General features: G+C 39.8%; 2 protein-coding genes across 14 annotated transcripts in view; one reads left to right on the top strand and one right to left on the bottom strand.

The window, feature by feature from the left end:
- The window catches only part of LOC106848393 (protein adenylyltransferase SelO-like), a 65,601-nt gene extending 44,963 nt beyond the window's left edge, over positions 1-20,638 (bottom strand). For 4 of the 12 annotated variants that reach the window (XR_011499330.1, XR_011499329.1, XM_070501339.1 and 1 more), the window contains exons 1-13: positions 20,279-20,638; positions 16,556-16,674; positions 15,591-15,719; positions 12,385-12,449; positions 12,249-12,305; positions 12,059-12,157; positions 11,800-11,867; positions 9,107-9,194; positions 7,051-7,119; positions 6,715-6,784; positions 5,879-5,951; positions 4,339-4,422; positions 3,469-3,598 (exon numbers count right to left, since the gene is read on the bottom strand). Coding sequence is in view for 10 of the 12 variants with exons in the window: in XM_070501339.1 (XP_070357440.1) it covers positions 3,469-3,598; positions 4,339-4,422; positions 5,879-5,951; positions 6,715-6,784; positions 7,051-7,119; positions 9,107-9,194; positions 11,800-11,867; positions 12,059-12,157; positions 12,249-12,305; positions 12,385-12,449; positions 15,591-15,719; positions 16,556-16,674; positions 20,279-20,525 (1,298 nt within the window). In the remaining 2 variants the exon portion in view is untranslated. Of the gene's footprint in view, positions 1-3,468; positions 3,599-4,338; positions 4,423-5,878; positions 5,952-6,714; positions 6,785-7,050; positions 7,120-9,106; positions 9,195-11,799; positions 11,868-12,058; positions 12,158-12,248; positions 12,306-12,384; positions 12,450-15,590; positions 15,720-16,555; positions 16,675-20,234 lie in introns of all 12 variants that reach the window. The other 8 variants (XM_070501340.1, XM_014868249.3, XM_070501341.1 and 5 more) reach the window with 7 other exon arrangements.
- Positions 20,639-20,787: 149 nt separating this feature from the next.
- PDSS1 (decaprenyl diphosphate synthase subunit 1) overlaps positions 20,788-24,136 on the top strand; it is a 37,792-nt gene continuing 34,443 nt past the window's right edge. Inside the window, exon 1 of one of the 2 annotated variants that reach the window (XM_044761909.2) lies at positions 20,788-21,086. In XM_044761909.2, coding sequence (XP_044617844.2) covers positions 20,958-21,086 — 129 coding nt within the window. In that variant the 5' untranslated portion in view covers positions 20,788-20,957. Of the gene's footprint in view, positions 21,087-22,384; positions 22,600-24,136 lie in introns of those variants that run through there. The other variant, XM_044761910.2, reaches the window with a different exon arrangement.

Here is a 24,136-nt window from a genome sequence, read left to right as displayed (position 1 = left end):
AGGTTTGCAGATAAATCGGCATGATAATACACTGTGCCTAATTTGGAAAAGTTTATTCACTCTGTTAACAGAACAGCAGTTATGACTATGGGCCTCCCCCACTTGGGCACACTCCTGTAAAACGGATACATAAAGAAGCAGAAAATGTACGAAAAGAGAGGGATAATAGGATGAGCCACACATGCTTAGTTTCTTCTCCCGAATTCATCAAACTGATAATGAACCCTTCTTCCCTCAGGGAGCAGTGAGTGGGGGCCAGAGAAGGACTGCACACTCTACTGAAGGTCCCCCCACCACAATGAACCACCAGAAGGGAAGTAACCGACTTCCTGTAAAAGTATGAAAGGCCAAAGACTAACCCAGGGATGTCAAAAAGAAGGCAGCTTAAAAGACCTCCTGGTGCCTGCCCTTGCCTGCTCTGACTCAAATCCTCTCCCAGGCCCAGGAGCTGCTGGGGCCTGGCGGGTCCGAGCAGGGCTGTGGGCCCTCACTCTTGAGGTACTGCACGACTGAGCAAAGACATTAAGGGCCCCACCTGTATAACTGTTACTGGAAAGAGCTAGGGGGTTCGCTGGCTTCCAAGAGCCTACAGGGGAGCTACTAAAACCCCTCTAGCCCAGAAGGTGGGAGAGAACCAGCCCCAGCTGCTGAGGGGAGCTGGGAGCAAGAGGCTGCCTCCTACAGGCCCAACAGGAAGCTCAAAACTTGCCTGCAGGACCCTGCCAGCCCGTTAAAGGTGTGCCCCCACCTAGCTGGGGCTGAACCCCCCAAAAGAGGCAAAGGAGCTGCCATGGAGACAGATAACAATCCCAAAAAATAAGAACACTTAAGAGGAATCAACTATACCTCACCAGACCTTCTGGAACTACAAAACATGATTTCAGGCTAAGAAATTCAGTAGACGAGAGAGAAGACAATTTCTCTTGAGACTCCAATTCAGTGGCTCAGAAAATCAAGTAGAAGAAACACCACAAAACACTAAGCAAAAACACAAAGGGACAGAAAGCATATCGAAAAAATAGGAGAACTGGAAATATATTGAGGATTCATAACAAATAATAGGGTGCCAGCAGCACAAAAAGAAATGAAGGGAAGAAAGGCAAGACTTAAATAAACAACAGCAGAGCTTTCTCTCATCAGCTACAGTCAGAGACGCAGAACCAGTAGCGGTGCTATAGAACAAGCGGTTTAGTTTAGGAGTTTGACCTTACGTGATTGTGGGAGCTGGTTAAGAAGGATGGAGAACGCTGTTTCTTCTGCATCTGGCATTGGGGCTCAAAGTGAGCAGAGAAGACAGGAAAGAAAATCAGATGGAGACAGTGAAGACAAACTGGAACCCGTGTCTGTATCTCAAGCCTCCAAGCTCAGGGGTGCAGGGAACCTGCAGGATAAGGTGGTGCCCTTCATCAGAGAGTGGCACACGTCCTGGCTCCAGGATTCAAGATGCTGAAGGAGGCTATCCAGAGGGAGCCGAGGAGCTGCAGCCTTGGCTATCTCCCCCTGCCAACGAGAGGAGCCAGCAGACTGACAACATGCGTGAGCTGCAGGAGTGCCTCACCCTCCACCAGCCTTCGGGACGTATATGTCCTGCTGTTCACTTCTGCCTTCCAGATCTTGCAGATTTCTCTTGTGGCCAACCTTACCCATAAGTAGACAGAGAAAGGCATTTTTGGACCAGTTTAGCCAAGTTGATACAATATAAGGCCAATACACTATATATGGCTATATGATGAAGTTTCGGCTGATGTGAAATGAGGGAAGTGATGTGTACAAATTCTGAAATGTTGAGGACTTGCTTCTTTCCTTCTCCATGCTGCTACATAGAATAAGGATGTTATAGATGGCACCCCAACCCACATACTTTCACAGGAGAGAAAAATACATGTCCATCTTGTTCAAGCTACCATTATTTTGCGTTTCTGGTACACGCAACTGAATCCATACTCAATCTAAAACCCTACATCTCAATTACCTCTCAGAGTAAATAAAAACACTAACAGTTATGCAAAGATTCAGGAAATATATCACCTACATGTGGGAATGAAATACTTCAGGAAGTAATCCAGACAGAGACTTCAAGATGGGACCATGCAAAAAACAATGGTGGTAAGCGGTGAAATGAGTAGAAATGGGGGGTGGGGGGAACGGAGTGCTAATGGCAAAGACTTTACATAGAAGGATACACTTCAAGGGAAAACCTACTATCAGTGTGTAACTGTAAACCGTCTTAGCAAAATCTAGCAGTTGGGTAATTTGAGGTAAAACATAAAAGCCTTTGAAAGGTCTCATCTTACTGGGATGGAGGGAAAAACAACAGGCAAATAGAATCTTAGTGAAGGAAGATATTTAGAAACTTGTTTTCATATAACAGCAAAGAGGCAGAAAAAGAAAGATAATTACCAGTGGGGGGAGCGAGAGAGTTAAACAGTTTCCAAATTGGGGGGGGGGGGGGCAGAATGAATGAATTGCTCAAACCATAAAAAGATAAGGAAAGTGGGGGGGAAGCTAACATATAAAATAAAGCACAACATAAGACAGAAGGAATAAAATCAATTATAATAAATGAACAGCCGACATACTTCTATTAAGACAGAAACCCTCTCATTGCATTAAAATCGGGCTATATGTTTTGCTTGTTTTTATAAGAAACACAATTTAAAAGAAAGTAATAAAGTAAAAAGTAAAGTGAGATTCAAGGCAAATCCAACAAAAAGAAAGCATGAATGGCAATATTAATATCAGATAAGTGGCAATTGAGAGTTAAAAGTATTAATCAGGATAAAGGAGGTCATTATGTTAGGATAAAAGGCACGTTTTTTGAAGAAAACATAAGTAAAAAACCTGTATGTACAAATAATACAGCAGCAAAATATGTACATGTTAAACAATTAGAAAAATTATTTGATAAAAGCACAAAATGGGAAACTGTAATACATATTTCCTATGAATCAAACTTATCTAACAGATAAAAAATGAATAGGGCAATAAAGGACTTGACTGATACACTCAATACACTCAATTTCATATTGAAACCTTTGAGTACGGAGTATACATTTTTTTATATCACCATAAAATGTAAAAAAATGTATTATTTGGGCCATAAAGAAACCCTAACACATTTTGAACAGATTTTACCAAACATGTTCTTTGATGATAAAAATATGCATAAAATAAGCCCAACTACTTAGATATAAAGAAACACAGAGATAAATAACCCTCAGATCAAAAAAGAAAGAAACTAAAATTTCACAACACCTACAAAGCAGTAAAGAGGAAAACACTTTATCTTGATAACTATGGAAAAGAAGCCAAAATTGTACTAGAGAAAAATAGTTTGAAATGCCTTCATTATTAAAGATTAAATAATAAGATGGCTTTAAAAATGTTAGTTTCTTGCTTTTCAAAAAATTATCATTATACCAACATATTTTCACACAGATTTAATTAGTAGATTTAGGATTTACTCACAGCTGCTTTTGCCTAGGATCCAGTAACGGGTTTAGAGCTTGTAACAACTTGTTTAAATTAAACATCCCAACATTGGCCTGATTTCCTATTTTATATCTTCTTTCATCATCAGATGTGTTTGGTACAAAATCTGTTTAAAACAAAAATACTATCATTTGACATTGGGGAGAATCATTCTAAAGAGTTTCTTTCTTCATTTTTAAGTTTATCTTTAAGCTCAATTGATATTTACTAGGTAAGAATCTTTCTGATATTAGACATTTAACCCAAAAGTAACATAAACACCTAATACCCGTACACATAAAAGTCTTTGAAAATATGAATTATTTGCCTAATGGAAGAGGACATTTCTAACCTGCAAGGATTTCCGGGGCATCACATGTAGTTCAGCTCACACAGCCCATCGTCCACAAAGCCTGCTCTGATCCCTCCAGTGGAGTCCTTATCACTGTGACCTCCATTTCACAGATTCGTAAAGTGAGAGATTCAGTAACTCGTTCAAGGGCACAGAGCCATTAAGGGTCAGACGTCAGAACTCAAACCCATGTGTGTCTGACAATATATTCCCTACTACCCTTCATGTCATCTTCTCTAATATGTAATTCCTTGAGGGCAGAGACCACAAAGGACTCATTTTTGTATCCCTATGGCACCTGGCAGATTGAGTACCACATAAAATGACCATTTTATGAATGAACCCAATTGTTTCTACTACCCCATTGCTATATTAGCTATAGCAGATAATCTAAAATAAACCTGTGATAATTTTTTGTGAAATAAAGTATATATCTCTCCCTATATATACACAAACATGCATTTATACACATACACACATACACACATACATATATACATATAAATCATACATACCTGGATTATAGGCCTCCATAAAACCAAATGGACCATAGTCAATTGTAATGGATAACAAACTGCAGTTATCAGTATTACAAACACCTAAAATCACAACAAAAAATTCCAAAAACATGATAATAAAATAATAAAGCTTCTTTTTAACTATATAAAATTATGCAGTATAGGAAACGTCATGGAAATGCATTTGTTTTAGGAATGAAACAAAACTAGATTATCAATTGAAAGTTCAATGAGTGAAGTCAAATAGCTTAATATATATTAAAACTATATTTAAAAATTAAATTTAGCTTTCTGTTTTATACCCCCTCCCCAAAAGATTTCAAATACTATAGGAACAAAAGCCCCCCCCCCCAAATGAAACTTCCTCTTATTTATCCTCAATGTCTAGCATTTGTTTAAAAAACGTAAGTTATTTGGAACGGAATTGAGACTAGTAAAGGAAAAAGATTAATTGATTTTCGAAGGGTTGTGGAAAGGGTAAAATATAGATGTGTACCCCCATAACAGTCATTAGCTGTGGACCACTAACAGTGTGAGCAGGGAGTGTGACCTTCTCGGGGAGGGGGCTTAGGGATGGGGACAGAGAGTGGGGTAGGAAGAAGCCATGGGATGGACACATCAGCCTAATATAGGATATTTGGACAAAGTGGCAACAGCATCCAAAATAAAGAGTTTCAACCTTTTTTCAGAGCAAGATAGCCCAGTTTATCAAAATGTTAAATGTCCAGACTCTCTAACCCAGCCATTCCACTTTTAGGAATTTATCCTCAAAAACTCATCTTCAAGAATACAAAGGTACGGGTACACGGTGGTCACCGCAGCACAGTTCACAATAACAAGAACTCTAAAACACCTCCCCTGCTCCCTACCCTACCCCACCCCAGGTGAGACCCAGAGAGTCTGCGTGTGACAATTAAAGGATTTCAAGAGTTCTGCAATGTGGGATCCCCCTCTGGTATTCATCTAGAGACCTTAGTACATGTACAACTTGCTTTCCAGTCATTCTTTGCTCAGGCAGATATTTCTTCCAATGCAACCCCCCAGTGAATGGCTTCCAACACCCGCAAGCCAGCCCTGCTGCTTTTGCAGGAGACGTATGAACAGCATCAAAAAAAAGTCTCGAAGAACTGATATGAAACGGTTAATAATGAATATCCTGCAGAACGGAACTCACACTCACTTCTGTGTATTTTAAATTCTTTACCATAAGCATGTAGTGCTTTTATAATTAAGATTTTAAAAACACCTTTAAAGAGATCTAAATATACTATATACTCACAAGGTTGAAAAGCTTTACAGGTAACAATATCCTCATGAAACTGAGGACACTTATTCTATTTTCGTCTATACTGTTCCATTCAAAACCATTTTAAACATGAGAAAATTGTGTCTCTGTCGCTAAAAAAATTCATATATTATAAATGTTAAGAAGCTCATCAGCAGGACTATTTTGAAATACACAAAAAAGGAGTCTTCTGCTTCAACAAATTAATTCTACTTTCTCATCAGGAGAATGAAGCACCAGTACACAACTTACCATGAGCAAAACCAACCGATGTCCACAAGGCAATAAGTTGCGCTGTCTCAGATACCACAACAGAAAAAAAATCCTAAAATGAAATTTAGAAATTTTTCAGATTTTCACTAATGTGTACTCTTTTAGGATCTTCTGATAAGTCAAAAGGAGAACATGGAAAGAATTCAAAGGTGAGCTGAAAGATGACTAAAGGAAGGGAATTAGCATATGTAAGAAAAAAATGGAAGAACGGAGAATTATTCATCCAGAAATAATACCTAAAAGGCTCAGACACAGTATTATGACCAGGCTTTCTCCTTGTCCAGTAAGAAAAAGAAAAGCATTAGAATTTAGCACCAGGGAGTAAAATATAAGCAAAGAGAGTTATTAAACTTTAAAAATGAGTCACCAAGAAAAATAATGGAATTCCCTTCTCTGTGACTGTTGAAAGAATGAAAAAGGGTTATGAAGATCAAAAAATTTCCACAAAAATAGAAAATTACATTTTCCTATTATGTATTGTGTTTATTTTAGAACGACTACTATAGAAAGATCTAGATATCTAATGTGTGAGAGAAGAATATATGTGACCAAGTTATAAATGCTGCTCAAAAAATAACATATGTAGTCAGGATGGAGTAGCACCTGTTATTTTTTTCTAGATTTTTTCAAATAAAACCATTGTCTTATCTATGTCTTGTGTATGAAATGGTTCATCTTACTTTCATCTAACAAAACGTTCAAAGTGCTCTACATTTCCTTTACTAACGGTAGATTTTTCAGTTCTAAGCTGTGACTGCTAATGTTGGCAGGCCAATGAGAGAAAATAGTCCTGCCCTTTCTCTTTAAAAACTTACCACATATCTGTTAGGTTCTCCGACATCCACTGAAGGGAAATGTTCCTGTATGATAAAGTCTAATAATGTCCTGGAAATAAAAAGGAGATAGCATCAGTGTTCCTCAGAATACAGTATCAAACATCCAGTCCTCTAAATTCACCCTTGACATTCGTGAATTCATTAGATTCATGCTTAAAATTTTAAAAATTAAAATAAGATTTTACTCCCAAAACAGCCAGAGAGAAATGTTTCCTCAATACCAATCAAAACTGGAAACGTGTCTCTAAGATCATATTACATCCCATCTTATTACATTACAAATTCAGATTGGTTCAATAAACATCCATTGCGTACCTACTGCACCTGCTGAATGCCACTGAGTACATACTGGACCTGCTGTATGCACTGCACCCTGTGCAAGGGCTAGAAAGAAGAATGACAAGAGCCAAACCCAGACCTCAAAGGGCACATAGTCTACTAGAGCAGAAGAACATATGAGGAAATCATGACATTACAGTATAATACATGCAATAACAGAAAAATATAAAAAGTATAAAGATAACAGAGCAGGGAATGATTATTTATGTGTGAAGGGTCACATACGGCTTCACAAATGAGGTGACAAAAAATTGGCCAGTGTTTCTAGTTAAAATATTTAAGTTGTGTATGTATCATACATATATATATATATATTTTTTAGGGGGGATGATTAGCCCTGAGCTAACACTTGCCACCTCTTTTTGCTGAGGAAGATTGGCCCTGAGCTAACATCTGTGCCCATCTGCCTCTACTCTATATGTGGGATGCCAGCACAGCGTGGCTTCATGAGGGGTGTGTAGGTCCATGCCCAGGACCTGAATCCGTGAACCCCAGGCCGCTGAAGCAGAGCACACAAACTTACTGCTATGTCACCAGGCTGGCCCCTGTATGTATCACATTTTTATTCCCTATTTGAACTGACTATTCTAGTTAGTTAAATAACTACTAGTGTTTATTGCATTGGATAATAGAGAATCCAGAAAAAAATGGGGGTTGTAGATATGATTTGGGAATTATTGAAACCCAGTCAAACAAATAGGAGTGGATGAGAATGTATATATATATATATATACACATTTTTTCAAACACTTAATCATTTAATAACTTGAATAAGTGCCTATGTGTGAAGAACTGTTTCAGACATTCGGGAAACAAAAAGGAATGTAGATACAGTGATGTTAGCCAGTGGAGGCATTTCAAGGATGAAGTGGTCACCAAGATACATCAAATGTCAGAGGGAAGTGAAATATAACTGAAGGATGACCACCAGATAGAACCATTTCAGTGAGGTGATGAATGCAAGCACAAGTGACCCGAAAAACACATGGGAAGTTAGGAACAATGCCCAGTGAGAGTAGACAAGTCCCTCAACAAGCCAGGAAGGCGGTGAGCTCAGTAAACATTTGCTGAAGAAAGAGACTCAGAGAAGGTCATGACAATGTGATGACTTCCCTGCTCTGCTTCTTCCTTTCCGTCTCTTCTCTCCTTTCTGTATTCTTTGCGGCCCAGGTGTCTGGATTTACTAAGTGGATAACTACAATATAGGATCCATATTCCAAATGATTCTAGTTTGTCTAAGAGAATTTTTTTCTTATATATTTCTAATACTTTTTAAAACTCTATTATCTTAACAAATGGACACAGAATTCCTCTTAAGGAGGAAATGTTTTTGTTTCAAGAAACATCCTACTAAGCCTGCTTTGAGGAAGATGGAATTTTGTGAGCACAGAGACCGCAGGCCCCAAGACATCAGAGGATGGGGGCAGCAGGACACAAGGGGAAGCATTTATCGCCCTTGCTCTTTCGAAGCAGCCCTTCCTCTGTCTTCTCTGCAGAAATCTTTGGGAAGATGCACTCGGTTCTTAAATGCTTTGTATAAATTTAGTCTGTTGTTTGTTTTCATCCTGTTGAAGGGGCTGAGTTTCAAGTCTGGGCCAAGCCAGTATGAAATGGGCATCACACACATGTCAAAACCGGAGTCCAGGAAAAAAGAGACATGAGACAGAGGACGCACCCTGGGAACCCCAGGAATTGGAAGGAGAGCTTTGGACCTCTCGAGGCTGCAGAATTGGGGAGCTTGAGTCACTTCCACCCAGGTCTCTGAGTGGCACAGAGGCCCTCAGCTGCAACCGGGTTGCGTACTAGATAAAAAATTCCTTGACAAAAGGGTCTACTGGATGTTACACTTCTTTTTTTAGCTTCCTAGTAAACCCACGTGATGTCAGGCACACAACAAGCGTTAAAAATATTTACTAATTGCAATTTTTTATTTTACTTATAAGAAAAGTAAAAATATTTTAACTTCACAGCACATATACAAGCATTTTTTTTCAACTGCCTTCTACCATTTTAAAAAAAGTCATTTTCTAACCGTAGTAAATCCAGTTCACCATAATGAGCCAAAATTTCTAACGATCCAATTCTAAACCAAGATTTCGCCACGCGCAGCACTACTGCAGCTGAAAAAGAAACATTTATTTTAGCATAACCTATTTTAAACTATGCAAATACAGCATAACATGCTTTTCTTTAAAAGGAAATTTTAACTAAAAAACACAGTAACTGAATTGACCAGAAAAACAACTAACTTACGCTTTAGAAAGGATCCAGGATTTTTCTCTATGTCTTGAAGCCTGAATCAGTTGGAAGGTTAGGAACCACGACACTTTCAGAAATACCGAGGCTCCAACCTGGCTAAAGGCTGCTCAGTTAAACTGTTAGGCTCCAAACACTAGATTCCCACTATTTTCCCAATTGTGACCTTTTCCATGTGCCTTGTCCTGAAATCAGGAATTAGTGAATTATTTCTATGGCATAGTCCCTGCAAGCACCTTCCACTTGTGTAACTAACTGAAAATTAACTTTAATAAATAAATGTGTGCATGTGTTCTAACTTATGAATACACTGAAGAAACAAAGTGAATTTGTATTTTGGGTTTGCCGCCTTCTATTGTCGCCTTCTGTTTTGATTATAGACATTACTATAGATTACAATTAGTAAATAGAATTCATGTTTCTTTCTCATAAGGAATGCTGTACCTACATATGTGTTGACGTCACGATGAAGTGCATCCCAGGGGACGAAAGCTCCTGCTCTGCTGGTGATGTCCTTCAACGAGATATCACACTCACTGCCACGTCCGGGCCTTCGCGCTATTCTCCCCTCTCCACATGCCCCACTCTCTCTCTCCCCATACCGAAATCCTTTCTAATCTTGTGCTCAGAATCAGTTCCACCACCTCCATAAAGCTAAACTGATCCCCTTTTACTGACCTCTGACTTTGTATCACTCATTTGTTCCATATGTTTAAGCCTTTTCTCCATGAAGTTTGAGTTTCTCAAGACCAGGGACTACGATATACACTTACTACTCCCGGACCCTTTAGTGATTATCCAACAGTAGGCACAGAAAAAGGCCAATTAGTATTTTCTGGGTTAACTAAATTATCCATATAGTCAGGATTTATTCAAAATACTAATCTGAGGGGCTGGCCCCGGGCCGAGTGGTTAGGTTTGTGCGCTCCGCTGCAGGCGGCCCAGTGTTTTGTTGGTTCAAATCCTGGGCGCGGACATGGCACTGCTCATCAAACCACGCTGAGGCAGCGTCCCACATGCCACAACTAGAAGGACCCACAACGAAGAATACACAACTATGTACCGGGGGGCTTTGGGGAAAAAAAAGAAAAAAAAAATAGTAATCTGAATATTTATTTTCATGTGGGGTTTTTTTGAGCAATAAAAATGTAATCACTTAGAAAAAATATAAGAGCTCAATAAATGACTCTAAGTGTTTACTTAGTGAATAGGCATTGAAACGCAGAATGTTAGCACTGCAAGACACGGGAGGTATCAACTAATCTAACCTCCATTTTAGGTGGTGAAACTGAGGGCCAGGACGTGACTTGCCCAAAGTCACAAACCAGCTCCCGAAGAGCCAGTTCAAGGTGTCACATGGTCTTTCTGCCCGTCCAGCACATTTCTCACTGTACCACCGCGGCTGCTGGGCAAATATCAAGGTAAAAGTACAACTGAAATATCTGTATATAGGTGAAGACTTAAATGTGGAAATTCTACTAATGGCCTAAAAAGGAGAAATAATTGGGACGATTTGAAACCACTAAGCTTGTGGTTCGGAATTCAGATTAACAATATACAGTATATCAGCCATAGCCACAAAAGTAAGTAGTGTTGTACCCAACACATTGACGGTCAGTGATTGCAATCTCATTTCCAATCACCACAAACAAAAAGACCTAAATAGTTGTTACAGGCCCATGTGCAATAGCATCCATTTTATCCAAATTAAATTAAAAGGGAAAGAGAGATGCCATCAAGATAAGTAACCCTTAATTCTTTTATGCATGAATGCTTTGGGGTGATTGTTTTTTATTAAAATCTTATCAAAACATATTATTCACTAAGCATAAAGAGTATAAAATGTGTGGTTGGTGAACAACTGTGAACATCAGTAAAAATGCTGCCCTGTGATACAGCGATGTCCACAGGACCCAATAAAGCCTGTAGGGATGTCAGCAGCTGTCAATAGCTCCACTTTTTAAGCAGTTAAAAATGTTTATTGTTGATTTTCAGGTCTTCTCTCTCCCCAGAGATTCAGAGTCAAGTTTCTCTCACTCTTTCTCTGTTTGCTGCTCCAGAGCACGCTTTCTCATCCTCCTAATTTTTTATTTCTAACCTACTGAAGGCTGAGGAAAAAGCTAGCTGAACTCCGCGGAAGTAACATGCAGTAAGAGCGATCAGGCTCTGAGCAAAGGTCTCGGGGGCTCTCCAGGGAAAAAAGGGGATGAATGTTCATGTTCTGGCTTTGTAACACTTTGTGGGCCGTCCATAAACACTTTTTGTTCACTTCCCAGATGTCTGCTGTTAAAAATGGATGGATTAGTGATGTAAGGATGTGGGAAAGGATATTCTGTAACGTCCTAATGCTGAAATTACACCTTGAAGAACCTAGGTCATTGGTTAAGATGCTTGCAAAGACGTCTAATATCTGTTATTCTTGAAGAACTTAACCTAATTTTATGAAAGCGTTCCAGAAACAGTTATTACCTCGTTCTTTCACAACGTTTCCATCGTAGAACTGATCCCGCCATACTTCATCATCACTTACAACCAGACTGAAACATACAGAATCAAACAATTAAAGTTACCCTTATTTAACTGCTGGCAGGCTATCAAGAAGTACCTAAAACTAGAAGAAACGATGAGAAATCGTGCTTTCAGAGATTTATCTGCTCCATTTCCTGACACATTTCTGGAGACAACATGCTGCAGTCCTGAAAGTCAGCTTCAAGGAAAGAGGAATTACCTCGCAGCTCTGCTGGTTGGAATTCCAAGATGGTGCACAGCCTCACTACCCAAAAATTCTCTCACTGAGGAGCGAAGCACAGCTCGGCCATCACCGTGACTGTGGATGAGAAGATCCAAAAGATTTTCAGTTGTGATTAAGACAACATCAACTTTTATTTAGACACCTAAAAAAAAATATCAAACTGTACCGAGAATATGGGGTCTTTCCTGAGCCTTTTAATTGGAGCTCCCACTTTTCACCTTTTCTTCAAAAAAAAAAGCTAAGTATTAGAAGATTCATGTCAATCTTTAGCAGAAAAGCTACTATACAAGAAAACGTGGTACCTGTTCATGTAAATTCCAATAAGATGGGCTCTTCCATCCCCAAGCTGATCTGCCCATATCCCAAACTAAAGGGGAAAAAAGGAAAGTTACTCATATTTATTTACCCTTAAAGCTTTTATAGTCATTTTATAGCCAAAGTTATTTTATTAAAATTAAGAATGGGGTATTCCATTTTTAGGATTATAATAATCAACAATACAGGTGAAAATAAAATTCAATCAATAAAACAATTGAGATTCATTGTAAAAATATAAATTTAAGATATATAATCAATTTCTTCATCATCTTATAGCCAATCTCACATTTGTAAGGTATAGGATACTTAGAACTGATCTATTTCATTCTAGAACATGAACTAGGGACAATCTGTTTGTAGAAAATTTGCCTATATTATATGTATGCCATATAAAATCAGGAACATACTTGTACCTGAAAAAGCTGCTTTCGAACTTGCATGATTAACTGCTGTCAAATTTTTCTATTAAAACCTTTTAGCGGGGCTGGTCCTGCAGCCGAGTGGTTAAGTTCGCACGCTCTGTTTTGGCAGCCTGGGGTTTCACCTGTTCGGATCCTGGGTGCAGACATGGCACCACTCAGGCCGTGTTGAGGCGGCATCCCATATGCCACAACCAGAGGCACTCACAACTAAAATATACAACTATGTACTGGGGGGATTTGGGGAGAAAAAGCAAAAAAAAAAAAAAAACACATTGGCAACAGTTGTTAGCTCAGGTGCCAATCTTTAAAAAAAAAAAAAAACAAAAACCTGTTTGCAGTTCAATTCCCAGCTCGGCCACTTACTAGCTGTGGAAATTTGTCTGAGTTACTTCATCTCTCTGAGACTGACCTTTCATTTCCATAAAAGGGGACAACCCCTGCCAGGTTGTTGTAAGAATGAATGCTAATCCATGCAAAATGCTTTGTACTATGTCTGACATATGCAAATACTCAAAAGATGGTAATTATTCTTTATTGCCAACAATTATTTGTTAATTTAGACATCGCTCCATTCTCCACACAGGTGATACTTCCACCAGAAAGTTTTCTCTGACTTTCCAGGGCTAGGAGGAATGTTCTGTAAATTCCCACAACTCCGACATTTACCCTGTTACAACCCTGATGTTACTGGAATTTGTTTATTTATCTATCCCCTCCCCTAGAGTATTAGCAATTTGAGAAAAAGGGGCAGGTCTCATTCACCACAATAGCTCCGGGCACATAAAAGGAGTTTTGTAAACAGTGGTGGAATATTTAAACAATGTTTATAGTTCTGGAAGAAATACATGAAATTGACAAAAATCTATCCAATATTTTAACTTTTCATTTTAACCAGGAACAGACCACCATTAATTGATTTTGGCTATGGATTCTAAGAACTGAAGTCTGAGAGCTGCGCTCAGCAAACTCTGGAAAGTTCTAAAGTCGACAGTACATTAGGTATATCGCACACCACAAAAGGGAAGTAGAAAGAATGCTGAATCCAGAGCTGGGAGTGAAATCAGGGGAAACAGGGAGGTAGGTCTCCATTAATAAAAGAGAATTCATTTATGACTGTAAGTTCAAAATGGTAGTGCCATCCTTATCAATAAATATTTATAATATAATTTCAAATCAGGGGGAGGAAATGAAATGTGAAAGTGATAAAAGCTTAATCCAATTTACCATACTACAAAAAAAAAAAAAGCTACAAAAAAAGAGTACCTTAGCAAACTTCTGCAGGGCTTAACATTTATATTCGCACTTTCACAGTACATGTGAGTACTGGTATAAAATGCTATCTAATAAATTTAACCAACGTGGGGAATGGTTCTCTGAACCATGTATTTAGGAGCTAGAAAAAACCATAAGGATCATTCAGTCCAGAAGTTTCTAAACTGAGAAATATAGTTCAGCAAAATGTTAATAGTTATTCCTTAAAAACAAAACAACAAAATCATGTAGTCAGATGTGTCTGGAAAATGGTGTGTTAAATAAAATTCAGCAGATTTCTTTGCCATAGCACTTCTCACAACTCCTGGAATGATCTTGGTCAACCCTCGCTCATTATAGTTCAAGACACTGAGGTTCAAGTTTGTCATAGATGACCCCTAAAATCCTTCTCAATTCTAATCATCGATGTCCCTTTGCTTCTTAGCTTATGTTAGCTCAGCTTCTTAGCTTCTATGTTACTCTTGCTTCTTAGGATGGTGAAGAATGAAAGCAAGAGAAATCTGATAGTAATTAACTACCCCAACACGCCTGATATTATCATTATTATAATAGCTATCACGAAATTACTTTTCATATATTTCCTAACTTAATCCTTCCTCCAATCCTATTAAACTTTGCTACTTGTCCTAAAAATTATTCCTGAGTAAACCAGACCCCCAAACAACCAGAGAGGGTTAAATTAATCCTATCCAGCTCACAGGAAAGTCACAGCAATTTCAACAATTGGTCCTGTGTTCCTTCTCTTTATTTCTTTTTAATTAGTCAGATACCACAGCTTGAACTTGCTTCAACATCATGCTTTATTTCTAGAAGTTGCCTTCTTAATTGCTTTTGCACATACAGTCATGTGTCGTGAATGACAGGGATGTGTTCTGAGAAACGGGTTGTTAGGCGATTTTGTGGTTGTGTGAACATCATAGAGCGACTTACACAAACCTAGATGGTATAGCCTACTACACACCTAAGCTGTATGGTACTAATCTTATGGGACCCCTGTGTATATGTGGTCCATCATTGACCGAAATGTCGTCATGTGGCACATGACTATATAACACTTTCAGTTAACCCTGATTTAATTTCTAGAAGTTTCTAGCAGCTCTAAAACTTAGCTCTACAGCAATCCTGGCAAAACTGTAATCTGTCTGTCCTTCTGAGGCTTTCATGTTGATCCTTTGTGCTACTTGCCTTTGTCTAAATCTGCAGCCAAAACTTCACTGAATGAGTTCTCTAGCAATAATTCACAGAAATTTTGTATTTGTGCTGCCTCAGTTTTCTCAACTCCATTAAAGAAACAGGCTCTAGCTTTATGACAGCAAGAAATCACATCAGGTAATCTATAAAGATCTTATAATGACACGTTCTTCTAGGAACATCTCGTTGAAGTCTCAGTATGCTAATATTAGAGAAATTAATGCAAAATAACTTCTTTAATAGGACGGCACTTCCACCAATGGTGTGTATTTGCATAACAGAAGTGATGTTAATGCTGCTCTTACCTGGTGGCCACCGTATCTGTGAGCCAATGGAACGGATCCAAATAGTATCTTTTCTCCACTTACAAGCTGGATAAAATCATCTGTTTCCGAAACAGATAAATCAAGGTCCAAAATATCTTCTAGAACTTCCTGAAGCAGGAAAAAAAAAACTCTTCTTACAAACTTAAGTAATCCCTTTAAAAATTTTGAGAAAAGAGACTTAATGGAAGAAAGAAAATTTAAAAAATAAACCTCTTCCAAAAATACATTAATATTTTTTCTTAAGAGATGTACCAGGCTTTCTATGATTATTTGTGCTATTTGGGAAAATTACTTCTATTAGATAGTTCTAAATTTTCTTTTGCTTGAGGAAGATTAACCCTGAGCTAACATCTGTGCCAATCTTCCTCTGCTTTATTTGCAGGTTGCTGCCACTGCGTGGCATAGGTCCGTGCCTGGGATCCGAACCCGTAAACCCAGCCACTGAAGCAGAGTGTGTCAAACCTAGCCACTGCGCCACAGGGCTGGTCCCTAGATAGTTCTAAAATTTTCATGTATTTCTTGTAATACACGGTAAAATAATATTTTTCCTAGCACCTATGCTCTAAGGGAACTAGAAAAAAGTAAATTCTATTTTTATATAACTTAAAATTAAGTTCTATGTTTATCCCAAATTCATTTAAATCATAGAAGACAATTTAGAATTTCTTATTAGAGCGCATTTCTAAGAATTTAAATCTCTTACCCCTATTTTTCACAAAAGTGTATCTTCCTTGTAAGATAAGTGTAAGAAGAAAGTAAATACTAGGCTCCAGGACTAAGCATCAAAAAGTGATTTCTAAGAATGACTTTCTCCAAGGGTCTGAATTTTAAACACAGTCATTTATCAACAGACTAACAATTTAACTCTGAAAAAAAAATTATCATCTTTTTAGGCAAAAATTATAGGGAGTTAATATTTGTATTGTGAAAAAATAAAGCCTAACCTTTGAAACTGCTACAAGACGTACTCTTGATTTGAAAGGAGTAGGGAAGGCAATTGAAAAAACACAGTTTTTCACTTTACGAACATAATTTTCTTTAACAGGATCAACTGGCAACATAGCTGACAAAAAAAAACAAAACAAAACCCTCTTTTTAATGTTCCCATTTGTTGCATATACAGCATTAATATTCCTTAGAAAGGCAACAGTTCTTCCAGAAAATCAACTTAAACCACTATTTTCTTCATACTTTGTTATTTACAGGCTATTTTATCATTTTCAACCGTATTCAGACAGCATAGAAGATGGAGCTGTCCCAGAAGATGGGAGATGAAGAAAGTTTAAAACAAGACACATACCCTGTCTTCAAAGATTTTCACTCATGGGAGACCAATAGGATGTGCAATATATTTATCAATAAGAATCTATAAATAAAATGGAGGTAAGCTGCATTACAGTATTAGAATTACAGTAGTAACGGAATCCAACCAAAAAATATTAGGCACTTAATCACATCCTTTCTTCCCTTCAGAAAATCATGATTAACCAAAGGAAACAGATAAATACACAAATAACATCTAATATCAGATGTTTTACTAAATGTACAAACCTGCTTCCAAACCCACCAGAAACTTCAAAACATTTGATACACGCCTGTTCACAAGGCTAGAAGTTTCAAAATTACCTCTAAAGAGATAAATTATGTTTTATAAAGTCCAGGCACCAAAGCATATGTATTTAATTTAACAAGCTGTAGAGGAAAAAGAGAGCTTTGAACATGCTTTAGACACTCAGAACATATGTACTTGTATTTTAAGCACAATTCTTAAAATCTTAATCTGTTTTCTTAATCCAATGCAATTAAAACAAAAAACAGAAGAGGCTAGCTGTATTACGAACACTACAAGACAGAGACATAAAAACTTATGTTTCTGGATAGAGATTACATTGTCAAAATGTCAGTGTCACCAAATTATTTAATAAACATAATGGAAATCCATCAAAATCCTAGTAGGATTCTTTTTCAAAAAAAACAGACAAACTTAAAGTATAAATTGGAAAAATAAAGACTAATTTTTTTTAAATAAGAGAAATGAGAGTTTCCCTATCATATTAAAAGTTATAAGGATGCAATAACTAAAAATATTGTTATCCCAAAAATAGATGCAAAGATCAATGGGACTCAATAAAAAGCACAGAAACAGCCCAAAGTAACGTAAAAATTCTCTATATAATTAGAGAAAATGATATGTCGAATCAGTGGAGAAAGGTGCCATCAGAACAATTTGCTCAACTGTTTAGAGTATTTATTCCATCCAAGTCTAGGTGAACTAAACATCAATTATAACAGAAACAAGAGTAATCTTGCATCTTCCCCATATGATATGGCAAATGTGGTACAGATTTAACCCTTTATACTTTCCCCTAAGGGCATGGTGAATAAGGCAGCATCATGTGGAACAAATGGGTAGTCAACCAAAAAATAGATGATTTTAGTATCCACCACAGAAAACCTGACATTATGATTAGGAGTAGAAAATCCAACCATGTATTTTCTTCTCTTTTAGGAAAGCTTGTGTGGACACAGATTAAACTATATAATTAATGCATTTTCTTTTATGATGCGCTAATATTTCAGCAGAGCATGGGCAGTATATAACGTTCCACTAGGACTTATGATTTTGTACTGATCGATTCACATTTTGGCACCGTAGGTGATGGGTCAGTACGCGTGTGATCACTGGCCATGGAACCACAACGGCTAACTGCTTCAGACGTCCCCACCCCTCACCTTGTGCCACTTTAACAAACTAATTAGTCAGTGACTCAAAGCCCCAGAGAAAATTCCAAATGTATGACCCTTTATCTTCACATCTCAGAGAAATCAGTAATTCCAAAACCAAATTCTTTAGAGTTCAGTTTTGCCTAAGAATACAAAATCTACAAGAACTGCTGACCTTTCAGTGCAACTGTGTTTGAACTCTTCTCTCCGTAGAGGGCCTTACCCCGGTTGCCTTGATTATTCATTCATAATTCACTGAGTAACCTCAGGATGAGATGTTTTTACGTGGTGCCATGAACCAAGACATGGTTAATATGTATTCAGTATTACGGCTATCTCTCCTGATTGTAAAGTCTGGCCCTACTGTAGAAAATGTTTTGAATAGTACCATCATTAATAGAAAGAAAATGTCTTAAAGTGTAACCAACTTTCCAACATCGAAATAACAACTTTGAAAATGCTTTCAATTACACACTTATTCCATTTTTATTAGTCAAGACTGGCTGTTTCATTTGTACAAGTACAGTCAAAAAGACCAAAGTGGAACTGGCCCCGTGGCCAAGTGGTTAAGGTCACGCGCTCCACTTTGGCAACCCAGGGTTTCACCGGTTTGGATCCCGGGCACAGACATGGCACTGCTCATCAGGCCACGCTGAGGTGGCGTCCCACATGCCACACTAGAAGGACCTACAGCTACAATATACAACTATGTACTGGGGGGCTTTGGAGAGAAGTAGAAAAAAAAGATTGGCAACAGATGTTAGCTCAAGTGCCAATCTTTAAAAAACAAAAAAAAAGACCAAAGTCATTTCTAGCCTGTGCACAAGAGGCCTCTGTTCTTTGGCAATTACTTGCACAGCTCAGACAATGTTTTTAATTTCTTGGACTCAAGCTTGGCCTCGTTGAGTCAAAAGAACCCCTGTGTATTCTGCATGTCCTATTGGTGGGTTCTTGTTCATCAAGAGTTTAGCTCCACTGTAATACTGGAAGCCTTCAAGAATTCCATCTGCTTCCCAGGTTAGTCTTGCCATATGACACCCTTTCAAGAGCCAAATATTTGGTTTTAATCTGGGTAAACAATTTCTAAATGAAAATGGCCTGCTAGAATTGTATAGTGCTATATCTACCTACTAGATGAGCCTGGGGACAATGCTCAATTCCTCCATTTCTGTTTCCCTATCTGAAAAGGAGCAGATGGTAACATCCAGGTCATAGGATTGTTGCAAGTCCACCTGTTTATCAGTACACTCTACTTGGTAAATTCTGCCTGCTAGATGTTTCTAAATATGTAAACCTGTATCAAGATAAGCCACAGGTGCATATTAACTTTTATTTGTAAAGCACCTGTCATGTTTTTACATAATGTTCTTCAAGATTGGGGGGAAAAAACCTCACAAAATTGGTTTATTGTAATAAACTTCTTTATTCTATGCTTTCATTCAATAAAAAATAATACTTTGAAGATAAATACAATGTGCTCAGCCATATGGGTACTTGCATTCTTTAATGCAAAAAGCATGGTTCAGAAGAACAAGAAAAAAGATCAGAGAGGTGCAGCTGCCTATTTGCTGATCTATTTCCTTATAAGAGTGAATTTTTGAGGACAGAGTATGTTACTTGTATTTCTGTATTCCTAATGCTTACACTTTCTCTCATTGGCTGTTTGTGTGCATGTTTTGAGTGAATAATTATATCACCGATTTCTGTAATAAATACGCTCTCTCACTACCATGAGAAGAGTAGATCCGGCTACAGAATTAACAAAAAGTCTCTCTAACCCGTATTAGATGCTAATCCTGTACATTCTCCATTATTCTCCGGGCTGGCTACAAGTACGTTCAACATTACCAAACAGTAAACAATTTCACACAGCCTAGTACACCCACGAGTGGGACTCACATATCCAGATGTGAGCAAGACTGCCAAACGATGTCACAATGTACCTATAAAGTTTTCAGAGGAGAGAGTCCAAAAGTCGAGAGACGAGGCTAATCTAACTTCTTTTTCACAAGAACCCTGCTCGTGGCTTGACTTGTTACTGGAAAGATAGAAAACGCTGTCACTTCTTTCACGGCCAGGTTGCAACAAGCAGCAGACAATGGCGTGGCAGGTAACATCCAAAAGCAGCAGCTGCGGAAACTGTAGCCTCTGGATTAGCCAGCAAAACAGGAACCCGGTTCTTTGAGTCATATTTCTACATAAATACGCAGAAAGAGTTAGTGACCGGAAGTCGGGTGCGCCGTAGCACACTCTGCTAACAGCCAGGTTCCGAAAAGTACATTTCTGCTCTGACTGCTGGAGCTACCAGCTCCCGCGAGCGCGGGGAGGGGATCGGGGAGACCGCTCGCCCGCGTGGGAGGTCGCGGCTGGTTTCTTCGGGGCCGAGAGGCCGGCAGGGGGCGAAGGGGCCCAGCTCCCCGCCGCGCGCCTTCCCCGGCCGCTGCCGGGCAGGGCCGGGCCGTCCCCGGGCTCCGGGGCGGGGAGGCGCCCGAGGCCCCGCGCGGCCGGCCGAGGCGGGGCCGAAGCTCTTCCTGTGCCAGGTTTCCGGCTCCGGGTCCCGGGAGGAGGGCCGCCGGGCCAGAGGCGGAGCTGCGGGCCTGCCGCGACTTTCAGACTCGGACCATGGCCTCGCGCTGGTGGCGGTGGCGGCGCTGCTGCTCCTGGAGGCCGCCGGCGCGGAGCCCCGGGCCCGGCTCCCCCGGCCGCGCGGGGCCGTGCGGGGCGCGCGCCTGTGCGGACGCGGGCGCGCAGGTGAGGCCGGGGGATGGAGCGCGCCGCGGCCGGGCGCAGAGGTCACGGCGCCAATGACATGCGCGCGGCGGAATGAATGGGAGCGCTCTGCACGTGCGCCCGGGCGGAGGGCGGCGCGGCGGCGGCGGCGGGAGGGGAGCGGGGCCAGCCGGGCGCCGGGGACGAGAGCGAGGCGCGCGGGGGCCTCGGAGGGTGGGCGCTGAGCGTCGGCCTGAAGTCGGGGCGCCCCGCTCGGACTGCAGAGCGGCGTCCTGGGGACCAAGGGGGCATTTGAGGTCTGGGGAGGGAGCGGTGAGGAACCAGGTCCCGAGGAAACGCCGCGGGAGTGGTCAGATTGCCTCCTGGAGCGCCGACAAAGTAAAGCCGGGAGACCGTCTGCAGCTATTTCCTTTCGAGTTACAGCCAGGGCTTCGGGAGGACAGATAACTGGGATTTTAGAGCAAAAGGTGCTCTGGGCGCTCAGAGATGCGGAGGATCCAGTGGCCTCGGAATAGGCAGAAAAGGTCTTGTGGAGAAAGGAGGGCTGATGCTCCGGAGGACAGGATTTCTGTCGACGGTAGTTGCTTCGGAGGGAGAGCATACCTGGAGTAGGAGGAAAGCACCGGAAGGAGAAGAGGCCTGAGGATGTCCGAGTAGAGAAACCTCGGATCATCTTTGATTTGACCCATGACTTCTTGAAGTAGAATCAGAATCTCCGCACAAACCAGGACTCCTGGACAGCTCTCCCCTGTTGCCTGCGGACCCAAGCTCATTTTTCTCCCTCTCCGGTCACTTCTGCCTCTGTAAATTGACATGTTTCTGTGGCTCTGTGAGTCCTTTCTGCGCTTCCTAGTGACTCATTTTCAACGTGCCCTAGGGTAGGCCCATACTGTTTAGTGTAATTACGCAAAATCTGGACTCACGGTCCTTTTTAGAGACTTCTCCAGTCACACAGTAGTTGTATGTATTCACCTCTCATCTGCAAGCGTCGTTTTTTAAAAGTTTGTTTGAATTTAGGACTCCGTTTGGGTTAGATTGGGTACACTTCGTATTCCCATCAAACACCATTTATTGATATGAATTATGTAGCCTTTATAAGTGTGTACTTTGTATCAAAGTGGATACATATCACAACTTATCCAAAATAGACCTTTGGAGAGAGACTGGCAGCTGGGCTGGTAGACAGACTAGACAGTAAAGAGAAGATGGGGAAAGAGTCTCAGGGCTTTGCCGGGATCCAGTTCAGTCCTGTCCTAGCCAGACCTCAAATATTATTATAAATATTAGTATAAATTAGTATGTTAGCCTTCTGGTGTCTGCCTCAGGCGTGTGTGTTTTGATTAGTTCAAGTCTCTTAGGGCCGGATAGTCCGTGGGGACAAAAAGCAACAATAATAAAGCCACGTCGGGCTCTGCAACACAGCTCTCCTACTTGCTGATGTATGTACCGCTGCCATCTGCTCCATGGTAGTGTTAACAAATCTTGTAATGGGATGAGAACCAGTGCATGTTGGATCGTGCCAAATCACCTGTCGGTATGTCTTTGCTTCTTGCTCAGCATTTTCTCTTTTTAAAAAAAATGCATGAAAGGCAAGGTTGACTTTCAGGGAGGGTATGTGATGGAAAGGTAGGGAACAAAATCGGAATTGGAAAATGATTGTCGCTCCTGCAGGGAGTGGTACAGCTCCAGTTTCACCACTGCCTTTTAAACTTAACTGCTCTTTCAATACCTCCCACCTCACTTTGGAAAACATTGCCCTTAGCTACTCTTAAAGCAGAAAATAGCTTGACCGAATAGATACTATATTAAATGTATACAATGTGTTTGGCTCTAAGAGTTTTACATATACCCTCTAAATTAATCTCAGCATCTCTCCATGATCAGAAAGATGTCACAAGGTAACACAGCCAGGACATGTTGGAATTTGAACCAAGATCCATCTTCCAAAGATGATGCTTTTACCAACCTACACTGCCTAGTGGTTAAGAGCACTCTATTTGCTGGATAATTTTAACTCTTCAGCCCTGGTTAGAGGTTACATCTCAAACTGAATAAGTATTCTAATAAAATAGTGAATTCGTATGAATTAATTACCCATGATGGTTGAAAGAAGTAGGTAAAGTGTCATATAATGGTAAAATCAAAAGTGTAGATTATCACGTTGTTTTCTTGGGACATTGTAATTGCCTGGGCTATCATAAATGTTCTTAGTGGCTTAATGAATACGTAATGTTACAGTGGAAAGAATAGAACTCAAATTGGCTTCCTGGGCCACTGCATGCCTGGCAAAGTCAACCTTTATGGGTTTTGTTTTTGTTTTTGTTTTAAGAGGCAGATCGGCCCTGAGCTAACATCTGTGCCAGTCTTCCTCTATTTTGTACATGGGACGCTGCCACAGCGTGGCTTGATGAGCAGTGTGCAGGTCCACGCCCAGGATCCAAACCCGTGAACGCTGGGCTGCCAAAGCAGAGCGCGTGAACTTAACCACTATGCCACCGGGCCAGCCCACGTATGGTTTTTTTTTTACTATGTATAAAGCAATATGTTCACTAGAGAAAAACAAGAAAATATTAAAAAAAGGAATAAAACAAAAATTCCCACAAATCTATTTATTCCAAAATAACAATGTTTAATATCCCGTTTTATATGCTTGCAAACCCTATTCTCTATGTATTTTATTTGTGTGATGTGTACATTTTTAGCAGGATCACATAATGCACACAGTCCTGTAGGTGCTTTTTTCCTTTGATGTAGTGTAAACATATCTGTGTATCAGTTTTTCAGACTTTGACTTTTCTGAACTTCAAGTTCCCAACTGTAATAAAGCAAGTAGTTGTGAGGATAAAATAATAGTGTAAAAGCATGTTGCAAGACTTTATTACTAATAGAGTAGATGAGTTTTATTTTTCTTGTGCTAAATTCGTCTTTTTTGTCAAAATGCTTGCCTCAAATACTCTATAAAAGCCCTTGTTAAGATTGATCTAATCTTAATGTTAGATTAAATTAATAAGTTAGTTATTTTTGAAATGCCTGGCAGACTTGGGTCCCCAGTACCTGTCACATTCCTGGCC

This window comes from Equus asinus, chromosome 29, assembly GCF_041296235.1.
Source record: "Equus asinus isolate D_3611 breed Donkey chromosome 29, EquAss-T2T_v2, whole genome shotgun sequence".
NCBI classification, from domain to species: Eukaryota; Metazoa; Chordata; class Mammalia; order Perissodactyla; family Equidae; genus Equus; species Equus asinus.
This window is presented reverse-complemented; position numbering and strand designations above follow the sequence as displayed.